Source organism: Pavona decussata, unplaced genomic scaffold (genome assembly GCF_977016875.1).
Source record: "Pavona decussata unplaced genomic scaffold, jaPavDecu1.1 SCAFFOLD_299, whole genome shotgun sequence".
Taxonomy (NCBI): domain Eukaryota; kingdom Metazoa; phylum Cnidaria; class Anthozoa; order Scleractinia; family Agariciidae; genus Pavona; species Pavona decussata.
The window spans coordinates 229,215-247,935 of NW_028145696.1; the positions used below are offsets into that span (position 1 = coordinate 229,215).

General features: G+C 37.6%; 1 protein-coding gene across 1 annotated transcript in view; it reads right to left on the minus strand.

Annotated features, from left to right (window-relative positions):
- LOC146454870 (uncharacterized) overlaps positions 1-18,721 on the minus strand; it is a 234,341-nt gene that overhangs the window by 111,341 nt on the left and 104,279 nt on the right. Inside the window, exon 5 of the mRNA XM_085094976.1 lies at positions 5,070-5,141. Coding sequence (XP_084951102.1) covers positions 5,070-5,141 — 72 coding nt within the window. The remainder of the gene's footprint in view (positions 1-5,069; positions 5,142-18,721) is intronic.

The following is an 18,721-nucleotide window of genomic DNA, read 5'->3' on the forward strand; positions in this document are numbered from 1 at the left end:
ACCCCTAACCGTTGCCCTGCTACTATTATTTGATGGTTATGCTCTTCGGCGAAAACAGTAACATTGCATGTTCAGCAAGTCTTCTCTTAGCATAATAATTTATTCTTATATTATAAACTAATTGCGATTTTGAGACGGCAATACCGCATTATATTGACCGCTAGTTTGGGGAAATTATATTCCGTTATTGGGCGGAGTCGCGTAGCAACGAAACCCAATACGGATTTTTTCTGTTTCTTGCAACGCCGTCAATATAATGCCGTATTGCCATCTTAAAGTCGGAATTAGTTTTGTATCGCGATTCATCCATTATATAGACTAGTAAAACTGAAAATAAATTATTTAGCGCCTAGTCCAAGTGTATATTCTTGCTACCTGCAAACGTATCCATGGCAACATTTTGCACGCGCAAACAAATTTCGTCGCGGGATATTTGAAATTTGCCTGCAATTTCGTAATTTTTCGTGTCTTAATGTCTAAAATCGTTTAATTGAAACAGAAGAAGCGTGGAAATTCAGTGGAAGAGTTGTCGAGGTCCAATATTGTTTTCCGTAGTGGTGAATTGGGCGAAATGCCAAATGTTGATATTTGCGGTATTTTTTTTCAAAGAGTTGTTTGACACCATCGATACCGAAAGCGAAACAGGAGAGTCGCCAAGTAAAGATAGCGAGCCGAAAGCTAACGAAACTGAGCCCCAAACTGAGCCGAGAAAGAAAAGAAGTAGCATTGTTATCTTAGACGACGAGGAGATTGAAGAGTTCCAGAAAAAAAGCAGGTTGCGAATTCAAAGAAAACTGTCAAAGGAACTGAGTGCTGCTCGTCGCCTTCAAGCTTGGTACAATGATCGATATGGCCAGAAGCTGCAGCTGACAAGCAACAACAAAGCCAACGCTGCCGACCTGCTGAAGCACTTCTTTCTCGAAATACGAGATACAAGAAAAGACAGGCTTGGCGAATAATACGAGCCGTCCACCCTGAGCACTTACCGAAATGGTTTAAGAATATTTTTTTTTTTCTCGAAAGAAAGAACGACGAGTCTTTCGACATCTGAGAGGATGAAAAACTTAAAAAGAAGCTTGCTTTAAAAAGAAAGCAACTAAGGCCGAAGGAAAAGTAAACCGTGTTAACAGGGCTGATCCGTTAGATGCAAGTCATAGGTGTATAGAGAAGCTGTGGACGAGTGGTGCTATTGGTTTGAGATTTCCGCGATAGTTATTACATCTTATATGGTGGAACAACACCAGATTGTTAGGCATGAGATGCAGACAAGAACACTTCAACTGTAAGGTTCAGGACTTCACAGACCGAGGAAACTTCTATGAATACACAGAGCGTTCCACAAAAACGAGAACCGGGGACACTGACAACCCAAAAGCAAGACGGAAGTGCAGCAACAAAATATTTCACGAAAAGGGTGGTGAGAGAGATCCGTACCTTGCGTTAAAGAAGTATTTAAGCCACAGACCAGAGGGTATCGGCGAATTTTTATTTCCAGCCCATCGAGAACCCCAGAGAGGACATCTGATAAAAGAAGCTTCCACTGAAGAGAGACGGACTGGCGAACATCATGAAAAGAATGGTCGAGAAGGCAGAAATCCGAAGGGAGGGGAACTTTACCATCTCGTCGGGTCGAAAAACAGCTATTCAAAGTCTTCGAGGTCATTTCGATCCACTTGCAATCTCCGAGCTCACTGGGCACGCCTACCTCGATCCATCCACTCCTACAGTCAAAACGCCGTACAAACCACCCAGAAGGAAATGTTTGATTGACTGGTAGAACCGGGAAGATGCTGTACAGCCGTTTACAACAGTACGGCCACAACTGTAAACGCAACGAGAGCCGAACACCGACAGTTGTTCTCCAACTTTTTTAATTGTTCCACTTTGAACTCTTGCCAGATTAACATTAATTTCCCAAATGGCAAGTGACTTTCCATTTTATGACAATGTTAACCGTTGCTAACGCCTCTGTTAATGGAAAAATGAATTTACAAGACTTAAGCTTAAGACAATGAGAATAATTTTTAATTGGAAACGCGTGATTGTTTTGGAAGTTTGTTTTGAAGTTTTAATAATTTAATCAATAACCGGCATTTCTGATCTCTTATAATTGCATTTTTCTATTAAAATGAACTAAAAAGTATTGTATAAACATAACATTTCTAATGAAGACTTTCCAGTGAAGAGGTAAATTCGACGAAAACTGTTGAAATGAGAGCACTGAAGCCCGTTTTCAATCAGTAAACGAAAAGTTCAATCAACTCTGTATGAGAGTTCGGAAAACCATTTGAATAAAGCGACGCCAGTCACATTCAGTTTTGACCAGTCACAGCCTAGTCACATTTCGAATTTGATGCGTACGTGGGCAACCCAGCTCAGTGTCGCAATATCAATTACTATTTTGGAACCAATCACAGCCTGCAAAAGTGACACGGCAATACCGCGTGATATTGACGTGTCTCGCGTAAGACAGAACTATAGGGAAATCGCGATACCATAACATAATGCCACATTTTGCCATGTTCCTTTTTGCGGGTTTGGAAGCAAAAATGATATCAGTGTTGTCAACAAACCACTCAAAACCCTTCAACAAGAATTCCCGTGTCCAAGGTTCAGACAACCCTCAGGTCTCCAATGCAATGTTGTTTACAAAATTCCATATGCATGTAAAGACTGTCCTTGGAACTACATAGCAGAAACTGGAAGATGTTTCCAAACCCGCAAAAAGGAACATCAACGGAACTTGAAGAACTATTCTAATGGCTCTATTGTTGCCAACCACGCGTGGAAAAACAATCATTGCATTGATTTCAAAAATTCTTTTGTCATAGACAAAGGCGATTACCGCGTTCGTAAAACACTCGAATCCTGACACAAAGCAAAAATTGTCGACGGGGATAATAACTCAAAACCGTTGCCTAGGCAATATTTCATTTTATTGTAATTAGTCCTCATTTCCATTTTTATCTTTTATCTTTTTTCACACTTCTTCTTTTATTCTCAATTTTTAGCACCCTTTTTGTATATTATTCCGTTTACGCGCCACATTTTTCATTTCTTAAAGGCTATAGACTGATAGCCGACAGCTCATGTTTTTAATCTTTTTAACCACAGAACGCTTTTTAATCTAATATGTTTTATCCTAATTACACCTCTTCTTTTACTCGTATCCGCAAAGACTCTTCTGTTTACATATATGCTGTGATGAAACTCTCGTTTCCCGTTTTGTTACAAATTTATCATCCAAATACTGTTCGCGTGTACACTGCGGGAAGGCTTATAAATTCCGCATCAAACCTAAGCAAAGATTTTTTAATTGCTCTCACAGCTCAATACACTTCCACTGTTTTTTCTAGACGACTACGTCTTTTGACATGTGTAAAAAGCAAAACAGACAGACAAAACAAACGTTCAAAAACTCCTTTGGGCAGTTCCTTCAGCTGGTTGTTATTCAGGTACCTACCGACAAAAAAATGCGGATTGTCCAAGTTCTTAGTAAGTTTAAATGATATCCTCACACTTTATTGGCTAAAACTTTTAAAAATACGACCGCGTCAAGTTTATGGAATGAGTGAATCGACTAAACAGTCGTTACTTTCGACTTAACTTCCTTGTTACTTGAAAACAAAGAGACAGTAAGTATGTATACTTCATAAGAGTAGACACAGAAACACTTATAAATGGTGGGATTTGTTTTAATGCTTGTTTTTGTCAGGAATAGGTGAAATACGTGAATATGTGAATATGTGGAATTTCCAAGTCCCTTGGATCGGGGGAAAAAACTTTCCACTTCAAGATATCACGCGCAAAGGCCGCTACATTTCTAGTCATCGGTTTGAAGTGCAAATATGCCGTCATTCAAATTCCCGCGTTACAGAATCAAAGGTTATTACATCGGACGACCAATAAGGACCCAACAAGCTTACAATTGCACTTTATACGCTTATAATTGTAAATTGTAAATATAATTCAAGTAAAAATGTTGCAATAGAGGTGGACGTTGCACTACGATACCGTGTTTCTTTTTTATCTTTGTCTTACCGACCGTTTCCCACGTGACCAATTCTCCTCCACCCCCCCCCCCCCCCCCTTGCTCTAGAGTCTAACACGCTGGCTACTCCTAACGTTACAGGATTTCCCCAGCTGCTGTTAAAATTTTAAAACAACTTGCGCCAGCTGGATGGAAAGAGTTGCCATAAGGGCGTACATACTTTGTAAATGCTAGACACATTAAAAGGTCAATTTCTCAAAAACTACTTTATGTGCAAAGTTCGAATTTTGAGAAAATTCTAAGATTGCCGGGATCTTTCAACTTAAGGCCGGCTCACATGATACCAGATATATCCCTGCGTATTTCGTACGTGTGCGTTTTTTTTATATTCAAGTTTTTTTTAATTTTTTTGACATTGCAGTCCTTAGGAAAGTGTCTCCCAGATTTAATAAGAAACTTGTGCTCTTCACCATATTTCATGAATCCGGACGCCTTTGGCTGTAAATCGTGCGTCAAAATACACAGGAGATGCGTTTTCCAATACTGTCGAGCCACCAAATCCGCTGACAGGTAGTAGCTTGTAAACCGGTCCTTACGGAATACGTTAAATTGCAGCTTATCAGCCAACGAATGCAAACAAAGATTATTGTATTGATATAAATGGCGTCATCCAACTCCCATTTACCCTTTTGTGATAAATTTTTCATCCAAATACTGTTGAGATATCCACTGCAGGAAGGCGTATCCATTCCATATGCATCAAATATAACCAAAGATCTTTAAATTGCTCTCGTAACTCAATGAATTTCCTTTTTTTTTCCTTCTAAAGCATGCCCCCCCCCCCCTCCCCCCTCCCACCAATAAGTTTACAACACAAAAGGCGATACTTTTAAACGGCCACGTGTTCTGACCAGTAAATTTTAGACTCCTTTTCAGTTTTTGATTGAGAATTGATTCATGCCAAGTTAATGAATAAAGGCTGCAAATACGAATTTATTATAGGAGACACAATATTTCTTTTCGAGCAACACCAGTCCCTCGATTATTAGTTGACAGGCAAAGAAGAAGTTATACTCACAGCCACTGCAGCTGGGTATTGTTAGCAAAAACTCCTTTAGCCAGTTTCTTCAACTCGTTGTCAGCCAAGTTCCTGTCAACAAATAATCACATTTTGATGATTGCTATTATGTGACTTATTTTTACTTTAGTTGTGTAGTATAAGCTATACATGTACATCTTTACTACTGTTGGTTAACCAATTTATTTTTTGTCTAAATAAATGATAATCACAGGTACTCGTTTTAAAATCATTTTCCCTAAAAGCAGCCAAAACGGCTAAGTAATTTTTATACCAACATGTCCATTATGATCATACTTCTTTCATTTATTATGTGTTAACTGTTAAGTTTTCTCCTATACCACGGAAGGCTTTAAACAAAAACTTGTAAGACTATTAAAATATTTAAAAACTCTCCGAACAAAGTTGAAGTTCTATTGCGTCAATTGTTCTACATGATCGCGAATGCAGAATTCCATTTTATCAGCCGTTGTCTGAGAAAACCTTAAAGCGTCACGGATAGGAGTCGGCCGATTTCCTTCATTTTTTTATCTGTTTTCTACTTTCCGTCAGTAATATTGAAAGGCAATATTTTTATAATCAAACACCTTGTAGTTTTCGAGATCCAACCCCCCTCCCCCCACCCCACCAAAGAAAAAAAATAAATCGGCCGTTAGGGACGAAAACTCTGGTAAAATTCGAATGCTTTACCGGTAACGCGTTGACAAATTTCTCGCTACTCAAATTCTACCGACTTCGAGAATCTCTTATTTGGATAGTTTTTCGCTGGAGCCATCTCAAACTTTCTCCATTCGTTTATTACCTTCAGAGAGGAAAAACGATTTGCACGTAATAAAACTCACAAAATCAGGGCAATATTGTAGTCACGCGTGTCTACTGGCACTAAAATAACACTATTAAATATTACCTAAGAACATAAAAGTTACAGCGACAAATTCTTCAGTTAAAAGCAGGATTTTCTTTTCTCTTGAAAAACGGGTTGTCAAAAATTGGTTGCCATGGTAACATCAATGTCACGGAACACTAACCAACCACATCTAATTGTTTCCAGGTAAATTAAAAGAAAATCCTCTAGTCTCAAGGCACTTGCACAAATATCAGAGAGATTAAGTATTGCGTATACGTTAAACTTGAATGGCAAAAATGAACACGTGACTACGATTTTCCCGCCATTTTTCGCGTTTGCCGGTTGCCTTTTCTATGAAAAACAGGTTAGTTTGCATTTTCCGTCCACGTGAAAACTACGTAAGTATTTCTTCCTATATATTTCTTTTATTGTTAAAAACAACAACAAAAAAAAAACAATAATTTTTCCTGCAAATCATACTAGAGCAGGCTAAGTTTCATCATCTTAATGGGTTCTGGTTTCATGTTTAAAAATCCTTCATATAACTCACTCCTTACTGCACTTTTCTTCATGAACTCACCACAGTAAGTCACATAACAGCTTAATCGAAAATGGCAAAATTAGACAAGGAAGCGAAGCTAAAGTCAAAAGGTTCACGCTATTTTACGTAAAACGTGAGACGGCAAGGTGACGTTTGCCGTTTCACGTTAACGCGATGCTTGATCTCTCTATTAAGGTTATAAGTCCCCACAGGCAGAATCGTGCCTTACCCTCCCCCCCCCCCCCCCCTCCCCACCTGTCTAGTTAAGCCGTAAGGGTGATGTCTGTTAATACAAAGGTATTTCTTGCGCGGTTTATGACTCCCCAGGAAAAGCAAATGTCAAATAGGGATAATGGAATCCAAAAAAATGGGGGTAGACACGCGCTTTCTTAGAGCATTTAGTTCCAACTTGAGAAAGAAAAAAATGCCATGCATTGATATCTACTATTAATCTTTTTAGAATTATTGCCACTTACTGAATTATCTAGATCTCTGAAAACTCCGCTGTTACGCCATTGTTTAATGGAATCCAATAAACCTTGCTACTAAGATCTGCTTTTGCCACAAGGTCATAAACTGTGCAAAAATCACTAGATATTAGGAAGTACTGTCGTCAAAAGCCCGCTCCCTCAGAGACACATGGCACCCATCCTGATGTTACACGGCAGGGATTTTGCGATAAGATTTCACAGAAATCAGGCATATTTTTAGGTATTTGTACACGAACTCTAAAAGTCGAAATGTTTTGCTTCTATTTCTCAAGCTACTTTTACAGAAATTGGTAACATGGTTTTTACATGTAATATCCTGGAATAAAAGAAAAAAAAAACAGTTACCCAAACAAACAATTCAAACGAAAAGACTTGCGCCACATTAGTAACAATCAAACGATATTTACGTAGGTTTCACCTGGAGCATTTCATTTCCTTACTGATGTGTCAAGTCTTAACAAATATTGCCCAAATCGTCTGATTTTGCAAGGTTATCAACATTGCTCTTTCATTGGAATTGTTTATGGGGGGAAGAAAAAGCAATTGCCACCAAACCAGGTAGCTTAAGGGAACTCTGTAAAATGAGGATATGGACGGGCAGATGCGGACGGCGGATGGGGCTTAAAAAACAAAATAGGATGTTAATACTGTAAAATTTGTTGGTTAATTGTCACCTTCTAAGAAATAACTAATTTTTTTTTAATTTGAATTAATTTATATCTTATTGTTAGTCAAACAACGAAAACGCTATAATAAGAATGTTTCTTCTCGTTTTTCAACCAAATAAGTCTGAGTTTGCAGTGGAACTTTTTATATTAGTACGACACACCATCTGTCAAAACAACACGTTCACATTCATGAACATCTACGGGATAATCTGATTAACGGGAAAAGTACTGTTAGGCATTATAGATTGGAAATCGTTGTTATTTGTCGAGCAGACAGATCGATACAAGTTATTAAAAAAATAGTTTAAGATGTCCAAAGATTTCCCTGCGTAGGATCATTTTCTTTCCTTTAAATTTGCATCGAAGCGAAGTTTTCCTTGTAAACACTGGAGAAAGTGGACCTTTCTTATCGGGTTTCGCGTCTTTTCGTTTTTGATATTCATTGCAGATTTTGGGTTTTCTCTTTTTTGAACATTCAGATTTTTTTTTTTTACCTGACAGAAAAAACAGGTTCTTTTGGTCAGTTTCTGGTTTTCACCCGGTTGTCTCGGCGGCGGCGGCCTTCGGTCCCCAGTTGTCAGGGGTCGTCTTCTCCGTGAACTTGGTACAGTCGAACCTCGATTATCCGGACTCGTTGGGACTTGAATAAATAGTCTGCATAATCAAGAGTCCGGATTATCGAAAATATGAATATTAAAGTGAAAGTAATGTAAAGAAACGAAATAAAGAAAGCAGAATTTAATTGTAAATAGATTTTTAAACTTGTCTAAATTTCCATATGCTGCAACCACTAAATTAGCACTTATGTCACCTTTTGACGAGGAATACTGCCTTTTCCAACTCGTTTTCCACTAAGTCAGACATCCTCAGTTGGCAGAACGTAAATTTTTCGTGACCGCAAACGCCCACATGTGGAACCCATAAAATTTTCCCAGAGAAAATAGTGACATTCATTCAAGCTAAGCACGAGAAGTTTATGTTCGTTTCAACGATGGACCACAAACCACGATCTTTAGTTCGTCACGATTGTTCAAAACCAAGCTGATTAGCGACCGGCTCTATTCTAAATCAATACTTCAAAGGGAACGTCGCTTGTTTGCAGATCTCCTGGGAGAAAAAGGACACGTGCGCAAATCCTACGCAGGGAGATCTTTGGACATTTAAAAAAAAAAACTCTTTTAATAACTTGTATTGATCTGTCTGTTTGAACAATAAGCACTATTTCCAATCTACAATGCCTAACAAGAGCTGATACAGTACTTTTCCCGTTAATCAGATTATCCCGTGAATGTTCATGAATGTGAATATGTTGTTTTGCCGGATGGTATGTCGTACTGATGTACGGAGTTCCACTGCAAACTCAGACTGATTTGTTTGAAAAACGAGAAGAGACATTCTTAGTATAGCGTTTTCGCTCTTTGACTGACAATAAGATATAAATCAATTCAAGTAAAAAAAAAGGCCATTTCTTAGAAGGTGAAAATTTACCAATAAATTTTACAGTATCAATTATTTTCTTTTTCTTTCTTTTTTTTTTTTAAGCCCCATCCGCCGTCCGCCGTCCGCCATCCACCGTCTGCCGTCTGCCGTTCGCCGTCCGCATCCTTATATTACAGAGTCCTGTTGGTAACAGCGTTAACGTTGTTTCCTTTGCATTGCTGGGGGTCTCTGCAAAATGAAGACCGGAGAGCGGCGGATGGCGGACGGCGGAAGGCGGATGATAAAATGAGGAGGATAAAATGCAGATAATAAAATGCGAATGACATAATGCGGAAGACAAAAAAATTAAAATAATAAATAAATAAATAAACAATTCCTTACGCCCGATTGTTTTTAGAAAATTACATAAAAATTACGTGAAAATTAAGTACTGATTAACGCCAAAGAGAAGAATAAACTGTTATGGACTGAAAGACTTACGCTATGGCTTGACTTTTGTTATATGTTATGAAGTTGCACTAGGAAATAGCCGGAACTAATTTTTCTAACCGCTTTTCTCGACTTAAGAGAAGTAAACGGACTGGCAAATAGTCTCTACTCGCAGACATTCTTAGGGCTCATCACGTAATATTTCCTTCCCCACGAACGGAAATATGGCGTGACGAGCCCTAAGAACATCTGCGTATGCCCGACGTACTAACTAATCGAACAGTTCGGTAATTGAACTTAATCAAACCCATTCGCAATTAATCGAACGATTGGGTTCGATTAGTTCGGAAATCGAACACAATCGAACCAAAAATATTGTGTGAGAGTTCGATTGAGTTCGATTTCCGAATCCAATCGACCCTAATCGAACGATATAAAAATCTCTTAAAATATTCTAGTTCAGCGGCGGGACTGTCTTAGCATATCTATATAAGTAAAAATTAATAACAATAACTAATAATCACTTTATTCAAGAGAGGATAGGGGTACCCCTTGATCCTCTCTTGCTTTATTGAAATAACCTTTGGGAATAAAAAAAGACAGTGAGTTAACTGTAAGATCGAAAATGATATAGGTTTAACGGACTATAAGATAATGCAAATTAGTTGCGAAGAGAAGGGGGATGATTGTCGGTTGCACATGGTGACTTCCGTTGACAGCTTTGATTTCATAGCGTTTCGCACCCTCACAATAGCAACCATTGTTCAAATGCACGTATTTCCAGATCTAAGTGGCCGATACAGGCTTGGAAGTTTACGTGGCAGTGTTGAATGTTGAATGACACTGTCCAGTGGATGGATTTGTCAATTCGGAAAATTAATCAATTTTTGTTGCAAGAGCTATCCCCAAAACAATGTGTGATCTCATACTCCGACCACCATTTTCAACTAACAATCGGACCCGCGGGGAATCCAACCAGAAAAATATAAATTCACTGATGCAAAATCAAACCTAATCCGCGAAGTCAATGGAACCCATCGAACTCAATCGAACCCATTGGAACGTTCGATTTGGTTCGATTAGACCAATTTTTTTGTGATGGTTCGATTGTGTTCGATTATCGAACTCATTCAAACCCAATCGGATGATTGCGTTTGATTAAGTTCGATTTGGTTCGATTAGTTACGTCGGGCTATGAGGCTAACCGGCATATCGGGTAAGTTATTTTGCTTACGATATACTGTCTACGAGCGAGTCTAGGGGTAAGCTAAGCCTTCAGTGGCTATAACACAATGAAAATAAGACTTATCTCTCCCGAAACCGGAATACATTGGTCAAAGCTATAACTAAAATGCTACTATCGCAATTTTGTAACATGTATTAAAACGCAAAAGCTATAAAAAAGCCCTAAGTAATAAATGAAAATTGATATCATGCACACACGCAATCCACCCCACTCCCCCCTTAGAAACAAAGTACTTGTATAAGCGTTTTTAACGGGAACTTTTCTTTTCCTTTTATTCTAAAACAAAGTACTGCACTTTCTTAATGAAAACAGTTCTCATTCATCAGAGCTAACTCACGCTAGCAAGGCTTAATTGAACACGTGCTGTTTATGTACAAACGCTCCGTGCAAAATTGCCACTATATAGTATACTGTATTGGTAGTAGTGTAGTTTCTTTTGTTATATGTCAGTTATGAATAAAGATGTGAAAAAAAAAAAGTACTGTAGTGGTGATGTTTAGTTGAAAAGTAGAACGGAGCCCGATGATAAATTATGTCTTCTTCGATGACAGTTCTTTCTTTTGTTTTCGGATTTCGAAGAAAAAATGTGGGAAATCTATGATTAATTAGTGTATTAATTTATTTATTATTATTTTTTTCTTACGATCCGCATTTTTCCATCCGTATTTTATCATCCGCCATCCGCCATCTGCCGCCATCCGGTCTTCATTTTACAGAGACCCTTTACCAACTGGAACTTGTCGGTTTACAAGCAAATAGATTGTCTCGTGACATTGTTGATCATCTCGCGTTCTTCCACTTACACCAAGCGAGGCAAGATGGCTGGGTAAATCATTATTGCAAGATTTGACTGGAAGGATCGTGGGATTATTTTGTCCCGGAACTGGACCGCTCATTCTGGAGATCGTGAACTTCTATTTTCTCTTGGTGCGGTGAAAGTGCGCAATTTGTGAATATTCACAATTACATTAATCGAAATATCTAATAATGAGTGAATTCCGATGAAAACAACGTTTGTCGAATTTTTTTCCGAAATTTTTAGATTACGAAAGGCAAATTTTAAAAAATATTAACAGCTTAGTTGAGACATCAATACCTGTTTAACTAATACAGGCAATTTCCTTCGTTGATTGTTGAGCCATTTCAGATTCTCAGTATCATTTAGACCCAAAGAAATTAAATGGACTAAGCGCTTTTTATAAGGGTTTAATCACTGTCAAACCAAGAATCGTTATCACTCTCAGAAACTAAGGTTCGACAAAGCTGTACAGTGAGAATCGAATATAAACATACCAAAACTCAGAAATAAAATATATATTGGAGAAGCGAACTAATTGACAAGTTTATGGTTCTAAATACAAATTGAGGCTCTTATTGCGGCAACCGATTAAATTGTCAGGGTAAGACCCACAGCTTAAATTTAATTTGCCAATGTTTTGTTTTAAACAAAAAGTGCGTGACATTGGCGTGACGTGTTATTTTGTCCAATATTACGGATAAAATGCACCTGAAATGAAAGTTGAAAGCGCTTCTGATTTTGTAGGTCCCAAACTTCAGTTTCGTTATTTGTGTATAGGGGATGATAATATAATGATTTCTTAGAACCATTTTCTTTTACCATAAACCACCGCCTTTTTGAGAAAACGATTTTACGAAAATTTGATAAGCATACATGTTTATCTTTTGAGTTTTATTAAGCCAGTGCAAATCATTTCTCCTTTCTGAAGGTAATAAACGTATCCCGGCGGAAAGTTTGAGATATGACTTAGAATCAGAGAAAAACTATCCAAACAAGAGATTCTCGAAGTTGGTAGAATTTGAGGAGCGAGTAATTTGTCAACGTGTTACCCGCAGTTAAGCATTTGAATTTTACCGGATGTCTCGTCCGTAACGGTCGATTTTTTTTTATTTTATTATTATTATTATTTTTTTTTTTGGGGGGGGGGGAGGGGGGGATCTCGAAAACTATAAGGTGTTTGGATATAAAAATATTGCCTTTCAACACAACTGACCGAAAGTAGAAGAAAGCTAATAAATGAAGGAAATCGGCCAACCCCATCCGTGACGTCTGCCCAGTTTTGTTGGACAACGGCTCTTATATGTTTATTTTTTTTTTCTGGAATAAGGTTTTCCAGGGATTAGAGAGATTTAGTTTCGCGTTTACGGCTAACGCCAATCGGGAAACGTCAAGCCGCAGTTTGTTCTAAAGTGCATAAACTTGTGTTTCTCGAACTCACTTCTCTCTTTTTCATGTTTTTTCGATAGCTGTCGCCGACTGGGTGGAGATAAGCTTATACCAAAAAAGCCTCATTGTTTCTCATCAAAGAGAAAATTTTAGCCTGGCGTTTGCCGTTTGCCGTAAACGCGATGTTAACAAATCTGAAACAGTTGTCCTTGTTTCTTTTCTGGATGTGGGAAATTAACTGTCACTTCCGCTAACAAGGAACTGTTCTATGATAGAGGTGATAATTTCATCGAGGATCTATTCGCTTATTATATCGATCCTGACTTGAAGGGGTTAATAAGGCCGCACGTTGGATGGTCGTGGAAATTAGTCTTGTGGTCATTTAAAGCGAGAAATGCTTCCTTCTTTGCCAGTTTTTCAATGAGGTCGCCTAATTTGTGGGGACAGCTACTATTAGAGTTATCTTCATAGAGTTATAGCGTGGAGTTAGTATATGTAATAGGACTAGATGTTGTCCAATTTGGAAATAATTGGATGAGAAAAATTCCGAGGACTGCCAAAATTTGGCAGTCCGAGGAATTTTTTGAATCCAATTATTTCCAAATTGGACAAGCATGTAGTCGTATTACCTATTTATTATATTTAACAATTATTCCATGATCGCGCGTTGGATATGAGATGGTAAATAGCCAACGAGGCTTGCGAAGTTTTCGACGCCATTTTGATGGGTAGGCAAACAGGCTTGAAATAACAGTGTTTGTATGGAAATCCGATGTCAAATAATTTTCATAAAACATCGCTTCTGAAAAATTCATGAATTGGAAACTTTTGTTACTAGGAAAAGGATTTTAGGAATATGATTGGAGGGATGTAGCTGTGACAGAAAGCGTCCAGTCGTGTTTTGAACTTTCCATACATTTCCCTGTATTTTTTCCCGCGAACTATTTTTAGTAGCAGCTCACGGCTGATTCGCTATACAGACAAATGTATGGAAAGTTCAAAACACGACTGGACGCTTTCTGTCACAGCTACATCCCTCTAATTTTGTTCTTCATCCTTTTTCTAGTGCCAAAAGTTTCCAATTCATGAATTTTTCGGAAGCGATGTTTTATGAAAATTATTTGACATCGGATTTCCATACAAACACTGTTATTTCAAGCCCGTTTGCCTACCCGTCAAAATGGCGTCGAAAACCGTGATAAGGCCTATTGACTTTTATTGTTAAAGAATATTGCAATACAATTCAATGATTTAAGTATGAATTCACAACAACTTTGTATGAAAATTACCATGATAATGTCTTATCAAAGCATTCTTAATGTGCAATGACTGCAATTGTATCTCAAATATCAATTTTGAGGGATGGCTCGAAGAAGCATCACAAAAAAAATAACCAAAACAATGACTTCAATTAATATGCAAATTTAAAAGGTAGCAAATCAATTCTACAAATATTACATCATGGTAATCATTTGTAAAGACAACGTTGTTTAGAATTTTATATTGAAATTCTCTCAATTTGAAGTCAAGTGTAGTACGGAAAGGAAGAGAATAAACCTTTTTCCAATTAATGATCGTGTCTGGGTATTTGTCTGATATTTTTTGTTGGGCTGTCGGAGGGATTTGTTTTTTGCACAAAAAAGAGTCGTATATCTGTTTAGAGGTGACATCTGAGATAGGGAAAGAGCCACAGTTAAGTTTAATGTACGATGTGTGAGGGATTGGTATTTTATCGTTTTTACAGATCGAAGATCTAATAATTGTTTTCCAGTCCGATGAGAGAGAGTGAACAACTCTCATAATAAAGAAACGTTGTTCAGGAGAGATCGTCATATAAGGATCTTCGTGGAGGAAAAGATTGTTATCCGTAATAAGGTCGCCTACCTTTATGATTCCCAAGTTAACTAAATCACTTCTATAGACGGACTTATTATTATTATTATTATTATTATTATTATTATTATTATTATTATTATTATTAGACTTTTTATCAATACATAAAAACCTATTATTCCAAATGATCTCGTTCATAACATCATTAAAAGTGACGGGCTTTCTATTATTTAAACCTGACCATGCGTCAAAGCATTCTTTATAATATTTCGGGAACTGAGTCTTTAATTTGACGGTGTCAAAGTCACAATGCAAAAATTAGACTCCCACCAGCCGAAAAAAATACAACTATTTAAAAACGATTTCCAAGTACTAGGGTAGTCCTCTAAGAGTTTTTTTAAACAAATGACTCGTCTTGCACTGATCATAGACTCAATATCCAGCATCTTCAGTCCACCTTTATCAATATTTGAGATGAGCGCACAGCGCTTGACTTTATCTTTTCCATTCCAAATAAAAGTGTAGAAAATCGAGTTGACTTCTTTTACAAGATCATTTGGTATCGGAATAACCGATGCTCTAAACAATAACTTGGGAATTGTAAAAGTTTTGATAATTTGGATTTTACCCAAAATAGATAAGTTCCTCCATTTCCACATATGTATTGATTTTCTTAAGAGATTTTAATGTTTGTCGGAAATTTAAATCGTTTCTCTGTTTTTCGTCGTAACCAAAATAAGCTCCCAAGATCTTGATAACTTTAAAAATCTTATGGTCATTAAAATCCTTCTCGTCTAGAATATTACTGCCAAGCGCTATAATTTTTTCGTGATTTACACGCAGACCAGAACATGATCCAAAGGATTCCAGAATGGCGAAGAGGGAGATGTGAGATTCTTTGTCACGCAAAAAACAAGTCATGTCATCCGCAAATAAGGAACGTTTCGTGGTTTCCCCTCCAATACTAAGGCCCTTGATTGATTCGTCGTTTCTAATCTTAATAGCTAGAGTTTCTAACGCAATTATAAAAAGATAGGGAGAAAGTGGGTCGCCTTGACGTTCCCCTCTGCTCAACGTAAAAGGGCCTGTTGTAAAACCGTTGTTCATTACACAACTCGATATATTTTTACACAGTGTTCGAATCCACTGAATAAAAGAAGGGCCAAAAGTAAACTTATGTAGTGTTCTTATTGAAAAATTAAAATCGAGCGTGTCAAAAGCCTTTTCAAAGCCAATAGCCACTAAAATTCCAGATAGTTCCTTCTCTTTGGTGTACTCCATCACATCATCAATTGTTCTGATTGCATCAAAAATAGATCTTCCTTTAACAAACGCGTTTTGATTTGAGTGTATTATTTCAGGTAAAACCTTTTCCAAACGTTTTGCTAGCGTTTTAGAAGCAATCTTCGCATCAACATTAATCAACGATACGGGACGCCAGTTTTAAATCATCCTTTTATCTTTCCCTTTCTTCTCTACTAAAGTTATTATGGCTTGTTTCGTCATTTCCAGGGGTTTTATTTTTGGGGAAGGTTCCCAACACACTGAAGCATTCACTATAACCTATTTTCCCTTCAGAAATCTTCCTCAAGTCATCTGTTAATGCAGGAAACCCCCTAGAGACATGTAAGAACGTGGGAGTGGTTAAATGTAATGGGCGACTGCTACCGTCATAAAGGTTAGCATAAAATGATTCCAGCTCGTCCATAATCTTTTTGGGGTCGTTTGTTAGCTTGCTATCCCTGGTGAATATTTTACGGACACTACTCTTTTTCTTGTTTGATTTTTCTAAATTCAAGAAATATTTATTGTTTTTTTCTCCTAGCTCGTACCAAGTTGCGCGGGAGCGAATAATAGCTCCCTAAGTAATATAGTCGTACAACTGGTCGTATTCTGCATGTAGGCATTCCAGCTCTTCTAAGTTTTCTTTAGAGGGGTTGTTGTCGCATTTGGTAGCGCAGTTTCGTAGATTTTCTTCAAGTTGGTTTATTTTTTCTCTTTTTTTGCGGGCCTTGGCTTTGCTATAAAGAATTGTTCGCTGTCTTATTTTATATTTGATAAGGTCCCATAGAACTCTTTTATCATTTACTTCTTTAAAATCTTCTAACCAGTTCTTATATTCCACACGAAGGAGGTCACAATACTCTTGGTCATGTAATAAAGTAGAATTAAATTTCCAAAAGCTTGGTCCCCGCTCGTTTTCTTCAAGGCCAATTAACTGATAGTGCAATGGCTGAGTGATCCGATCTAATTACGGTTATTACTTCTACCGATTCAACGTCTTCTTGTAAATTCTCATTAACCAATAATCTAGGCGTCTTTGTATTAACGGTGATTTTTGACGCCAAGTGAAACGCGTGCCAGTGGGGTTACGGATACGCCATATATCTACTAAATCATGTTCGATAATCATATCTTCTACATATTGCACAGAATCCTTTCTCTTTTTATTTCCGCCTCGACCATCAAGGTCTTGATCAAGAATGACATTAAAATCCCCCCCAACAACCACGGACTTGTCTGCGTCCGTGACAAAATCTGTAAGTTCCTCCGATAATTCGCTAAAAAACACACATTGTTCCGCACATTTATTAGGAGCGTAAATATTCAGAAGGACGAAGGGTGAGTCCTGAATCTCAGCTTCTAGAAAAATGTAACGGCCTAGTGGATCAATTTTTGACGAAATTAATTTAAAATCTAATTGTTCCTTGACGAGAATCATTGTGCCTTTACTGTGACAACTGCCATGTGAGAAAAAAGGTTCGCCTTTCCCTTGTTTTTTCCATATGTTAACAACTTCTGGAGTGCTGTAGGTCTCTTGTAGAAAACATATATCAGCCTGACATTTATAAAACCCATTAAACACGGCCTTTCGCTTCTCAAAAGAACGAATCCCTCGGACATTTAAAGATACAAACTTGAAATTAATATTTTTAGACATCATATTGCGAGGATGAAAGGAGTATAAGCCGGTTGGAAAAGCTATGTAGTGAGCTACATATAAAATGAGATAACCATTCATTCAGACAAGTATGAAAAGGTCGAAAAAAATAAGAAAACATAGATCTGTCAAGGCCGAAGTTGTTCAAGTTGTTAAAAAGGTTCGCAAGATTCACACCTTTAGTGCGACCTCGAGGGCTCCGGACTATTATTTGAGAGAAAATGCAAACTATGGCGTGCAAATTAATGCATTTTAGCCTGGTGAAGTAGTTTATGTAAATTTTAGCAAAGTCTACACAAGCAAAGACAAAAAACTGACCGGAAAAACAAAAATATTTAAGTATATATATGTATATATAGATAATGATCCTTACGCAAATAAATAATTCATCAACTGACTAGCGAAATTAAAATTATTGAAAAGAAAAACCATAAGCTAATAATGCTAAGACTAATAAGATTTAGGTAAGCTTGGATGTTAGCTAATCACTGACATGTTGCCGTGGCAAAAGATAGTCCGGCAGGTTGTCTACTGAGTAGACAGTACTATTGACTGATATATTTCTACCTTTTATGAAAACTTTACCGATTTTCAGTTCCTTGGCTTTCCTATATGCGGCGCGGAGCTTTCCACGTTGCCTTGCTGATTCCGCGGATAGATCTTTGTCAATGAATACAGATGAGAAGCGAGAACGGTCCATAACTTTCTTTCTGTTTTCCCAAACCCAATCGCTATCCATTCTTGAGACGAAACGAAACAAAATTGGTCGTGGACGTGCAGGTCGTGATGCCCCTTTTCTTGACTCTGTCGAAACTTCGTTGCTCACAGCACTGTTCGAAGAAGCTGTATTTCTTGGATTTCCCGTTCGATGTATTGCGTGGAACAAAATATTATCTGGGTCGGCGCCGAGTTCAGGTAGAACATCTATTACTTTACGCGAACACTCCACACTGCTCTCTCCAGGATTTTCAGGAATGTTATAGAAACGAAGATTTTCTCGCCTGAAGTAATCTTCCATCTTAATAAGAGCG